The sequence below is a fragment of the Chrysochloris asiatica genome, unplaced genomic scaffold, assembly GCF_000296735.1.
Source record: "Chrysochloris asiatica unplaced genomic scaffold, ChrAsi1.0 scaffold00120, whole genome shotgun sequence".
Lineage (NCBI taxonomy): Eukaryota > Metazoa > Chordata > Mammalia > Afrosoricida > Chrysochloridae > Chrysochloris > Chrysochloris asiatica.
The window spans coordinates 1191198-1204514 of record NW_006408638.1 but is presented as its reverse complement, the minus strand read 5'-3'; the positions used below and the strand labels follow the sequence as shown (position 1 = coordinate 1204514).

At 39.2% G+C, this 13317-nt stretch overlaps 1 protein-coding gene across 1 annotated transcript in view; it reads right to left on the bottom strand.

Annotated features, from left to right (window-relative positions):
* Nucleotides 1-13317, bottom strand: part of LOC102821967 — a 178795-nt gene that overhangs the window by 69201 nt on the left and 96277 nt on the right. Inside the window, exons 12-13 of the mRNA XM_006868594.1 lie at nt 9211-9246; nt 3724-3857 (exon numbers count right to left, since the gene is read on the bottom strand). Of these exons, the coding sequence (XP_006868656.1) occupies nt 3724-3857; nt 9211-9246 (170 nt within the window). The remainder of the gene's footprint in view (nt 1-3723; nt 3858-9210; nt 9247-13317) is intronic.

Below are 13317 nucleotides of genomic sequence, written 5' to 3'. Positions count from 1 at the left end.
CTTGAACCACACGGGATTCTAATAAAAATGTATTAGCAATCCCATAGTATGCTAAAATTACCAAAATATTCTTCCCAGCTCTTCTTACCAGAATAAAGTTTTGATTCATATTCAATACATATATCTGGCATATGTAAAAATATGAGGGGGCTTCAAAAAATTTGAAGTTTAAGTCCAAATTTTTATGAGCTTTTTGAAGCCTCTTATAAGTGCTATCTAAGAAAGATTTTAAAAATTCACTTTCCCATGACTTGTCAAGATTGGACAGAAATGAGGAGTCTATATGACAGTTAAAATACCTAACAAAAGTGAAAAATGATCAAATTGATTTAAAAGAAACAAGTCAGTTGTTTATCATTAAATGGAGAATAAATGGGGTATTATGTTTCTTCTTCTACACTTGTCATCTAAAAACAAGTGTGCATACTGCATTACATGCCTGGCTTGGCACTGTTGTATAAGCACTGGACTGCTAACCACAATGTCAGTGGTTCAAACCCACCAGCAGCTCCTCAAAAATTCTATATAGGGTCGCTATGAGTTAGAACCAGCTCAATGGTCTTTGATCTTCATGAGTTAAGTATTTTAAAAGTTATTTTCACTTCCAGCAAGCAAGGCTGTAGCATCTGCATTCGCAGGTTAAAAAGTCTTCCTCCAAGAATGACACCACATTCTTCTTCATATAATCCAGCTTCTCAGATTATGTGCTCAGTGTACTGATTGAATAAGTATGGTGAAAGAATGCAACGCTGGCATACACCTTTCTTGATATTCAATTATTCAGTGTCCCCTTGCTCTATCTGAATGACTGCCTCTTGGTCTATGTACAAGTTCCTCACGAGTACAATCAACTGTTCTGGACTACCCACTCTTGACAATATTAGCCATAGTTTTGCATGGTCCACAACGTTAGAAGCCTTTGCATAGTGAAAAAAGCATAAGCAAGCATCTTTCTTGTATTCTCTGCTTTCAGCCAAGATCTATCTGACATCAGTAAAGGTATCTCTCATTCCACCATCAGCAGGTTACAAGTGAGGAACAGAAAATGCACAGGGCACATTTCTTTCAGTCAGGACAACCTCTACTCAGACAGGTCCACAGGTAGGCCTCTCTCTGCCCAGGTAATACTAGGAAACTCTTTCAGGTCTTTTGATAAATGCCCACAGGACACATTTATATTAATAAAATGTTGTTGTTATGTGTCATCCAGTCAGGTCCAACTCATAGCACAGTGAGTTAAAGTTGTTTTGAACTTCAAGGTCAGTGGTTCAAGCTCACCAGTCACTCCTCAGAAACCCTACCCAGGGTCGCCATGGGTCAGAACAGACTCCACGGCATTTAACAGCAACATAGGGTTTTTCCAAGGCTGTACATTTTTGCACTAACAGAAAGTCTCATCTTTTTCCCATGGAGCATGTGGTGGGTTTGAACTAGCCACCTCTGGCTCACAGGTTGGTGCTTATCCTACAGCACCACCGAGTTTCCATTTATAAAGTAATTATCAAAAAATTCTGCATTTCAGAAAATAATTTTCTAAGAAGCAAACTAGTTTTAAACCAATCTAGTTAATGTGGAAAACATTCAGATTTTGAAAGAGGAAAAAGACCAAAAAAAAAATTTATAGTAGGATTAACAGGAAGCATATGTACTCACAACTAGAAAGCATGCAAATAAATACAATAAAGATGTGTTTTTCCAAACGAGATGTGTTCTCCAAGTCCGAAAATAAATTTTTTAAATTCAAGGATAAAGAATTAAATCATTACCAATATGCCAGACCAATAACTGGCTGTGACCTACATATCTTCACACAGTGCAAAATCTCTTAACATTTCCATTTTGGGTGGCATAGCCATCATCTGTTTTGCTGTCAGAAATTGCTACACACCTAATTTCTCCCTTACTCACTATAGCAATCTAATATTTTCATTTACATATTTTCATTTACATCTACAGTCAAAAATCAAGTTACATCATCTTAAACCCAGGTAAGGACCCATGTGTTTTGAGTGAGTGACTCCCTCCTGATCCCCCAAGTCCCCTTGACTGCTCCAAGCCTAACCCCACCCCCCACCCCACCCACAGTCATGGATGAAATAAAGTTGAGAGACTGAGAGCAAGAGAAGGCCCTATGCTGTTGCCCTGAGCCATTAACCGACACCCTTCTGAGGTCTCACTGTGGCTTTAGGGCTGCAAGCTTGAGACAAAGTGTCAGAGAGGCATACAGCAGTTCACTTTCTAGTAGACCCTGAAATGTGTCATTTGCATGTTTAAGGGTGCCAACACCAGTGGGCAGCTGACCCTGATGGGTGAGTGTTTCCATGGAAATCAAGAGCTCTGTGGGGGGTTGGTAGCATGGTTCCCTCTGAGCTGCAAATCCTGAACCAATCAGCTCTGTCTGTGGTTTGGAAATCTGTTCACCCAAAACTGGGAAATCACAGCTCCTGAACAGGTGAACTTTGACCAATGACTGCAGAAGGTGGCCCAGTCCCACAGGCCATCCCTGACATGACTCCTGGAACCTGCAAAGCATTTGGTTGCAGCAGTTTTGTTTAATGTAACAGCCTGGTCTTTGGAGCCTAGCCATTTCATTAACTGAGGGATGGATGTATAGACCATCAGGTCATTGGAAACAAGTCTTTTGACTTGTGTGGACATTTTAGCAGTATTTTTCCTTGCACAGTAAGAATTCAAAAGCACATACCAGCCTGGTCATAGATTTTCTGGGGTTCCTGCCTTGATAGAAACTTTGTTGCTATTGTTAAGTGCCACTGAGTCAGTTCTGACTCAAAGCGACCCTAAATAGGGTTTCCAAGGAACAGCTGGTAGATTGGAACCACCGACTCCATTCCAGTGCTGACCCTACAGTGCCACATCAGGACAAGGATGACATCAGTGATGATTATACCAGAATTTTTGCAAATGAGAATGTTAGTGGTCTTCCAAAAGAACAGATCAGAAAAGGAGTCCAACAAATGGCCCTTAGCTTTGGAAACAGGCTACCAAGCCTCCTTCTATAATTAGAGAGGGCCCTCGGCACAAAAACTTGACTAAGACCAACAAAGCAGTGATTAAAAAAATACAAAACAAAAAAACCTAGGGCCGTCATTCACATTCATAGTCTGTGAAAATATTATTATTGTTGTTGTCAAGTGTCATCAAATTGGTTCTGACTCATAGCAACCCTGTATAGCAGGTGAGGAACCCTTTTTCTGCCAAATTTTATAATATCATTCACAGGCCATACAAAATCACCTGCTTTAAAATTAGCCTGCTATCCTTGGTCAAACATTTCATTAACTCTCCCCTAATGTGATGGTTGGACCAGACCAAATGATTTTGCCTTATATGTGGTCCATGGGCCAAATGCTCCCCATCCTTGCTATATAGGATTTCCAAGGAGCTGGTGATTATCCTACAGCACCATACCAGGATCCCCCAAAATATTTTTTATTTTAAAGTTGTTTTTTACACTGGTTTTTATAAATTATACGTGTGGAGGTTTTATAAACTGTTTTCTACATTTAATCCATCTCAAAGTCTCTGATATCAATGAGAGTTCTAAGAAAGCCTAAAGTGAAAAATGTTTTTTACCTCTAATGTTATATAAGATGGGATACTTTCAGATTAAGGACGAATGTTTAGCTCTGCCCAGTACATTTTTGTGTGTGTTAATCTCTAAAAATATACTACTAACCAAAAAATTGAAAATAAGACACTCACACACCACCGATGACACGAATTGATCCAATTCCAAGAAAATCACCAGTATTTTTTAAAAAGTTTGGAACAGAATCTATGTGTTCACTAAAATCTATGGCTTGTCCAAAAAAGTGAGGTTTCTCATAAATAATAACCTGAAAAATATGAAAGACAATTACTTAACAAGCTCATATTTTATAACATATACATACTGATTTGCTTAAGTCTTACTCAAGACCAAAATATGAATAGAAACTATTGCCATTTCTTTCCATTAATATATACTTAGAATTTAGCACAGTATTGATTTAAAACACACAAGGAATACTGGAGTCTTTATCAACATAAAGGCAAAAAATCCTGCTTAATAACATTTAAGGTATTAAGGTTTCGCCGTTATTAATATACACTAGTAAGATTATGGTCTGGTTGCCTAAATATCAGGACCACTTCATTGCTCTTGAATTATCTAAGTTCATCCCTGTATTTGGAATCTAATATATATCTGCCTTATATTTAAGAAATAAAAACTCTTGAGATTCTAAGGCATAACAATATATTGTCGACTAATTTGAGAAAACACATGCTGTTTCTTTTAACATTAACTGCTTCTATGGTTGTTAAGAAGAAAGACACTCAAATTCTTGAATTTAAACAGAAAATTTGTTGAAAATAAGGAATGAAAGAAAATTATGGTTTATAAAACTGGATTTTGGATTCAAATGGATTCCAGGGGGGGCAAGGGAGATATGATTGTAGTTGTTGTTGTTAAGTGCCGTCGAGTCCTTTCCGACCCATAGCGACCCTGTATAGGGTTTCTGAGGAGCAACTGATAAGCTTGAACTGCTGACCTTGCAGTTTAAACAGCTTTGCAGTCTGGCACATTAACCCATGGCGTCACACCAGGATTGCAGTTGTTGTTATGTGCCATAGAGTCGGTTCCTACCCATAGCAACCCTGTACAGGGTTTCCAAGGCTATAAATATTTACGGGAGCAGAAAGCTTCATCTTTCTCCCACAGAACAGCTGGTAGTTTCAAACTGCTGACTGTGAGATTATCAGCCCGATTCGTAACCACTACACTACCAGAGCTCCTTAAATTTCATTTACTTGGTACAAATCTTTCTCTTCTACTATTTTCTGGTCTTTACTGCCCATGTACAAGCGGTAGAAGTGGTAAGAGGGATAACAGAACTTACCCACACTGCTTTACCTGGTCCTATTTGCTATTAACATAATTTGTGCACAACTGATAACCCATGACTGACACCAAGACTCCATGTTTAAATAAACTGGCGCAAGAAGCTGTAGCTTCCATATATATAAAAACTGATTGTGAGATTATATAGACTGAAAAAAAATATACCAAGGTTAGTAAAAAATGGAAAAAAAGTATTGCTACTAGGTTTCCAGTTCACACGTGCACAGGTTTATTCCAAATAAGGCATGAATAAGCATGACTCTGTGATCAGTGAATGGCTGCAGATAAATTCTCTCAGTAAATCACTTGTCTTAATCTGATTATGGTGTCTTAACAACAAACAGCAGCAAAAGGATATTTTTTATGCCATGTTAAGAAAGAAATCAGTCTTGAAGTCAAGACTAATTCCAAATATTTAACAAAACTCAGGTGGACATCTCTCCAAAGCACTAAGGCTTTGCAATAAGTTTACAGAAATGCTGCCCTACATAAAATGATAGTTTTTATATGGATCAAGCATTTTAAACAAGTTTAGGAATACCTCAAAGTTGAGTTAAAAAAAGGATACACAATGAGCCTCAATAAATAAGGAAACTGTGGCTAACATCCAGAAACTTGGGGAAGACCACCACAGAATTACCACTGATACAACAGCTCTTGAAGTTGGACTCTCACATGGTTCAATTTTTGTGACCATCTTGGCAGGATAATGCACTGGACCGCAAGGTCAGTTTGAACTGCAAGGTTGGTGGTTCAAACTCACCAGCCACTCCTTGGAAACCCTATAAAGGGTCACTATGAGTCAGAACCGACTCAACAGCAGTTAACAACAACAACATCTTGGCTTCAGCAAGCATTCAGTTCAATGGGTGTCAAAAGCGTTATGCAAAAATCAGCTAGCTCAAACAGCTAGTTCTAACCATTTCTTAAGCAAGAATGAAGTTATATAAGGATGATTTCAAGGAATAAACTATAACCAGGGACAATCCTTGGATTTACCTACAGGATCTAGAGAACAGGGTCCAAACAAAAAACAGTGGCTCCTGAGGAGAAGCACTGGGTCAGTTGAATTCAAGGTCGACATAAAAGCTCAAAAGATTAAGTAACTATTTTTTGATTTCCAAAGGGGTTATCACGAAAGATTTTCTCAAAGGACAAACACACAGGCTTTTATTAGAAAGTTTGAAGAAAATAGAAAATTGCGTTAGTAAGAAAAGAGGCTAGCAAACTTGCACCGTGATTTTTTTTTTTTTTTTTTCATCAGAACAATGTATCTGCTCAATCTTTGAGTGTAGCAAGCACTGTCCTATGAGAATTTCACTGGGCAACTTTACCCCATTTACCAACAATCCTAATCCTGCCCTTGCTAATTTCTTTTTGTTCTCCAAACTCAAGGAACATTTGAGTGCCTCAAAGGTGTCCAAACTGCTATTTTGCTGTGATATAAATCAAGGAGCAAACGTTTCTTCAGGGAAGGGTTAGATGAAAACACAACCTTTAAAAAGTGTATGGACCTAGATGTAAGATATACTGAGAAATAATTTAAAATGTCCCATTTCAGTACTTTGGTTTGATAAAGGTTTCTATAATTTTGTAGCAACACTTTTTGACTTACTTATAATACTACTCTCCTGCTGTTTTGTACATATTAGATTTTTACTGGGCACTGTACTTGAAATGATGAAGTTTTATTTGGGTTTTATACATGCTACATATTCTGGAGATATTCAAACTAAGTAAAAATGAATCATTCTTCTGTAGATCAGAAATTAGTATTTACAACTTGAAAACTGTTTATCTATGCTGATTCTTTCAAATATATACATCTACAACCTGTCAAACTATCCAGGGAAGACTCAATCTGTTACACAGTTAATAAGAAACGAAAGAGCAAGAGACATCCTGTTCTGATTCAGCAGATGATGATGCTGACTCAGGAACCAACTCCGAGGCTATCACAGTTAACTCTGCATCCATTAGATCAGTAGTTCCCAATCTTGACTGCATTTGAGAATCACCTGAGAAGTGATAAAAAATTCTGCCTATATCCAGCCCACAGTCCAGATATCTGTGGGACTGGAACTTAAAGCCTAAATATATATTTTCTTAATTTAGATATATGGGGCATTAGTTGGTACGGCTAGATTGTACATAAAAAAACAGCTGAAAGGGCAAATGTCTTGTTGTTTTATATATTGTAATAATAAAAATAAATTCAGTAAAAACGTTTAGATGCTGTGGTACCTTGAATTTACTTGATATGGCTTTTCAATTCAAAGTCTTCATTCCCACCAGTGACTGGGTGGTGGTGGTGATGTGCCTTGGAATCGGTTCCAACTCATCGTGAACGTGTACAAAGTTTCTGAGGCTGTAAATCTTTATGGGAGCAGAAAGCCTCGTCTTTCTCCTGTGGAACAGCTGGTAGTTTTGAACTGCTGACCTTGCGACTCACAGCCCAATTTGTAACCACTACGCTACCAGAGCTCCTGAGTGACTGGGTGCGACTAGGCAAATAAGCCATAAAGGACTCAAAGGCAGGAATTGGTTAGTTTGTTATCCTATTAGGTTTAAAAGGAGCCATCTCAGAATCAGGGACAATCCCAGGACCATCAAGACAGAAAAGCATGAGTGGAGTCTGAGATCCCTACCTAGAAAAGTGGTAGCAACAGAGGTGTGGCAGATCAGCTGTGGGTTCTAGGCCCAGAGATCCAGTAAAGCTAAGTGGCTACAGGCAGGAGGCTGCCTTGCAGAATCTGTCTTTTGAGCATTCACAGACTGGCTAAAAGAGCTTTGTAAAACTTGCCAGAACAGGGCAGAGGCCAAGGGGCCACATGGTTGAGTGGTCAAAGACCAATGTGAAGCATGTCTTCAGTAAGGTAGAGAAGAGGCATTCCTGATTAGAAATTTGGAGTCCCAGTCTGGCACTGTAGGATAATGCAATGGACAGCAAGGTCAATTTGAATCACAAGGTTTGTGGTTCACACCCACCAGTTGCTCCTCAGAAAGCATATACAGGGTTGCTATGGGTCAGAACCGACTCAACGACACTAACAACAACATCTTATAGTCAAAGTATATTAGATATACTTGGATATATAAGTCGAAAAAGGCTCCATCTGTGACTAAGGATTAGGACAGGTAGTCAATTCTATAAGCAAGGAAGTCCAGAAATGACAAGGTTGGAAGAGTCATGTCTAGTTTTGACAGAAAAGAGCAAATCCCAGTGTTTCCATACTTGCCTCTGGAGGGGCTATAAGTCAACTGAATAGAGGCCTGTTGGTTTATCTCTGCATAAACACCTGTTTACTAATTCTGTTTCTTTCCTAAAATGTGCTAAATCAGAGTACAACCTCCACCCAGTTTTTTTTGCCTGTACTTTTCCCTTCAGATACTCATACTTACAAGGGATGTCTATCTTATCAGCTTATCAACATCATCTTCTGACCAGCCTTGATCTCCTGAGTTTCACTCCAAAATTCCTCATAGATATCTCCACATTGAGAGATGCCTCAATGGTTATCTACTGTCTCAAGTCCAACAAAATATAAACCTTAATACCTTTCCTCCTCCTCCTTGTTGTTGTCAGTTCCAACTCATAGTGACCCTGTATAGGGTATCAAAGAAGTGGCTGGTGAGTTCGAACTGCCAATCTTGTGGTTCAAACCGACCTTGTGGTCCAGTGCTTTATCCCACAGCGTCACACCACTATTTGAGTTTGCCCACTGTACACATAGATTTCCATTTTTCCTCACTGACCCTATCCCCACATTCACAGCTGCAGGTGGGCCCCTTGCAAACATCTTATGTAATCACTTTCCAGAATTCCAAAGTCCATGAACTAGGTGCTATTTCCATGTACTTACGTACGTAAAAAAATTTTTAAAAACACAAAACTTTTTAATGCTTGTTTTTGTTAAGCGCCACTGAGTTGGTCCTAAATCACAGCAACCCTGTATGGGGTTTATGAAGAGTGGGTGGTGGGATTGAACTGCCAACCATGCAGTTACCAGCCCAGTGCTTACCCTACAGCACCACACCAGGACTCCATTTAATGATTGGTGCTGGTTATGTGCTGTGGAGTCAGTTCCGACCCATAGCGACCCTGTACAGGGCTTCTGAGGCTGTAAATCTTTACGGGAGCAGAAAGCCTCATCTTTCTCCCGTGGAACAACCGGTAGTTTCGAACTGCTGACCTTGTGGTTTGCAGCCCGATTCATAACCACTACACTACCAGAGAATTTAATGACTACACACCTAAAAATTAATAGTGAAAACCTTTAGGACATGAAAGTCTGCTAAAGACTTACCTTTAGGTTCATAGGCATTTCCACTTTCAAGCCACCCTTGAGACGACAAGAAATTTTAATGTTAGATATATAATTAAAACATCTGAAAGTAACTAAGCTAGATGCATAGTTAATAAAAAATATGACAATAGTGACAACATACCAGTCACATTTAAGTTGCAAGCACACACTATATAACACTCAGCAAAGTCCAAATTGAATGTGAGTATAAAGGGGTAAGAAATCCTAGAAAATACTTAGTCCTTGAGTGTAAGTGACCAATAAAATACTTAACCCCACTGTATTAAAAAAAAATAAGAGTGGATTTGTTAGTGATTTTAAGTCATTTAAGACCACTGTCTTCCTCTACATTAGAGAAGGATCACAAAGCTAACCACTCTTCCACTTCCAATTTGAACTTTTTTTCATACTGAATGTCTTTGAGACCTCAAAATTGTACAGCATAAAAGGCCTTTCCTCAAAGTAAACACAAGTCTAGAGTTTTCTTGTTTAAGTATTATTGTACACTGCATTCCTTAAAAGGTCATATGTTTACTGGTTTATACTTTTTATCACCACTTGACTGTCAGTTTGTCACATTGAGGTGCCTTGCAAGTTGCTCTGATGCTGGAAGCTACATCACCGGTATTTTAAATTGTCAACAGAATCACCCAAGGTGTACAGGCTTCAGCAGAGCTTCCAGACTAAGACAGACTAGGAAGGAGGACAGGTGGACTACTTCTGAATGTTAGCCACTGAAAACCTTTTCAATAACAGAAATATTGTCAGATATAGTCCGGAAAGATGAGTCCCTCAGGTTGGAAGGTACTCAAAATACAAATGGGGAAGAGATGTCTTCTCAAAGTAGAGGTGAACATAATGATGTAAATGGAGTAAAGCTTTAAGGACCCTCACTTGCTGATGGGGCACAGCTCAAAATAAGGAGAAACAGCTGCAAACATCTGTTAAAAAATGGAAAATAGAATGTATGAAGTATGACTCTAGGGAAAATGGAAGTTGTTAAATATTGAAACACATGAAGATTAGTATCCTAGGCAATAGTGAGCTGAAGTGGACTGGTATTGGCTGTGTTGAACCAGACAATCACATGGTTTACTACTATGAAACAATAGGGCTACTATTGTTGACCTTAGAAGGATCTTGGCTGAAAGCAGAGAGCATCAGAAAGATTATTTTGCTTCTACACAAAGGTTTTCGACTGTGATAAACTATGGATAACATTGCAAAAAATGGATATTCCAGAACACTTTAATTGTGCTCACAAGGAACCTCTATATAGACCAAGAGAGGCAGCTGTCAAAACAGACCAAGGGGATACTGAATGGTTTAAAATCAGGAATTGTGTGTACCTGGGTTGTATCTTTTCACCATATTTCTTCAGTCTGTATACTAATCAAATAACCCCAAAAACTGGATTATACGAAGAATATGGCATCAGAATTGGAGGAAGAATTATTAACAATCTGTGACAGGCAGAGTATACAACCCTGCCTGCTGAAAGCGAAGAGGACTTAAAATAGCTACTGATAAAGATCAAAGACCACAACCTTCAGTATGAATTGCTCCTCAATGTAACAAAGACAAAGATCCTCACAAGTGGACCAATAAATAACATCATGATAAATTGAGAAAAGATTGAAGTTGTCAAAGACTTAATTTTGCTTGTATCCAAAATCAACACTCATGGAAGGAGTAGTCAAGGAATCAAATGGTGTATTATATTATGTAAATCTGCTGCACAAGATCCCTGTAAAGTATTACATAACCGAACTCAGTTTGAGGACTAAGGTATGCCTGATCCAAATCCTGGAATTTTTTATTTTAATCATGGTGGTTATGTGCTGTGGAGTCGGTGCTGATTCACAGAGACCCTGTACAGGGTTTCCAAGGCTGTACATCTTTATGGGAGCAGAAAGCCTCAGCTTTCTCCCACAGAACGGTTGGGAGTTTCAAATTGCTGACCTTGAGATTAGCAGCCTAATTCATAACCACTATGCTACCAGAGCGCCTAAAGATCCTTATATGTGTGAAATTTTGACAATGAATAAAGAGAACAATCAATACATTTGAATTATGGTGATGGAAAAGAATGTAAAAATTACAATGGACTGCCAGAACAAACAAATCTGTGGTTGAAGAAGTACAGCCAGAATGCTCCTTAGAAAGCAGGATAGTGAGACTTCATCTCTTATACTTCGGACATGTTATTAGGGGGTTCGAGTCCCTGGAGAAGGACATCATGCTTGGTAAAGTGGAGGCTTAGCTAAAAAAGAAAAACCCCAAGGAGATGGATTGACACAGTGGCAGTAGTGGTGGTGGTGGTTATGTGCCGTGAAGTCGGAACCGACTCATAGAGACCCTGTACAGGGTTTCCAAGGCTATATATCTTTACGGGAGCAGAAAGCCTCATCTTTCTCCTGCGGAACAGCTGGTAGTTTCAAACTGCTGACCTTAAGGTTCTCAGCCCGATTAGTAACCACTACACTACCAGAGTTCCAGTAATGGGCTAAAAATGTAACAGCAACTGTGAGAATGGCACAGGAGAAGGCACGTGTTTCGTTGTTCACAGGGCTGCTATAATTCGGAACCAACTGGATGGCACATTGCAACAAACAATACCATACTTTTTTAAATGATACCGAATGACCAAAAATGGTTTGTGCTATGTGATGGTTAAGGTTATATGTCAACTTAGCTAGGTCATATTTCTCAGTAGTTTGGGAGATACTATGTAATGATCAACCGGTCAGTTGAAAAGAGTTTCCTTGGGAGTATGGCCTGTATCCATTATACATGGATGGCCTAGCAAAGCTCATTCTCATCGGACTGGTCTCTCTCTGACCTTTGGTTCTTGGAATGTTGAGTCAGAAACCTTCCAACTATCCTACAGATTTTGGGGTTTGCCAGCTCCTACAACCCATGAGCAAGAAAGCTTGTGCCACACCTACAATTCTGGATTCATCAGTACTGCAACTATGGGAGTCATGACCCATGACACTTGACTCACAGATTTGGGACTTTAACCATCCTCCACAACTGTATGAGCCATTTTCTTGAAATATGTTTCTCAACATATATTTATATATACCTGATTTTGCTCCTCAAGGGAACTCAGTCTAAAACATTTCATTTCAAAAGTAGAGTACTGCTCTAACAAATACATACAATGTGAAAGTGGTTTTGGAATTGGGCAAAGGGTGAATGCTAGAAGAGTTTTTAAGTGCCTAATTGTAAAAGCTTATGGGTTTTGACAACTTAGAGACTGTTGGAAGAATTCTGAGTGTCAAAGGCAATTCTGGTGAGTGCTCAGAAGAAAATGAGGGGAGATCAATATTGTTGTTGTTCAGAGTCAACAAGTTGGGTCCAACTCATAGAAACCCTGAATGGCACCAGCAAGAGAATGTTACTAGAAATGTGGATGTTACATGTGCTTCTGGTAATGCTTTAAAAGAAAATGATATTGCTACAATTTGACGAACTTCACCTACACTCATGGATATTGTTGTTGTTGTTGGGTGCTGTTAAGTCGATTCCGACCCATGGCAACCCTGAATAGGGTTTCCGGAGAGTGGCTGGTGAGCTTGAACCACCGGCCTTGAGGTTCAAACAACTTTGCAGTCTGACGAACTGGCTCACAGCGCCACACCAGGACTCCATATACTCATGGAGGTAGTAAAAACTTCAAATACCAACAAAAAGGGAAGGAGTCTTCACATCAAATAAATAGGGATGGACAACTTAGACATTGGTTACCTATAATGCATTAGGCAAATCTGCTGCACAAGACCTTTTTCATGTGTTGACGAGCAAAGATGTCAGCTTGAAGACTAAGGTGCACCTGACACAAGCCATGGTATGCTCTATAACCTCATATGCATACAAAAGCTGGACAGTGAATAAAGAAGGCCGTAGAAGAATTGATGCACTTGAGTTATTGTGTTGGAGGAGAATATTGAAAGTGCCATGGACTGCCAAAAGAACCAACATATCTGTGTTGGAAGAAGTGCAGCCAGAGTGTTCCTTGATGGCCAGGATAGCCAAACTTCATCTCTCATACTTCGAACATATTGTCAGGAAGGACTAGTTGTTGGAGAAGGATATCATGTT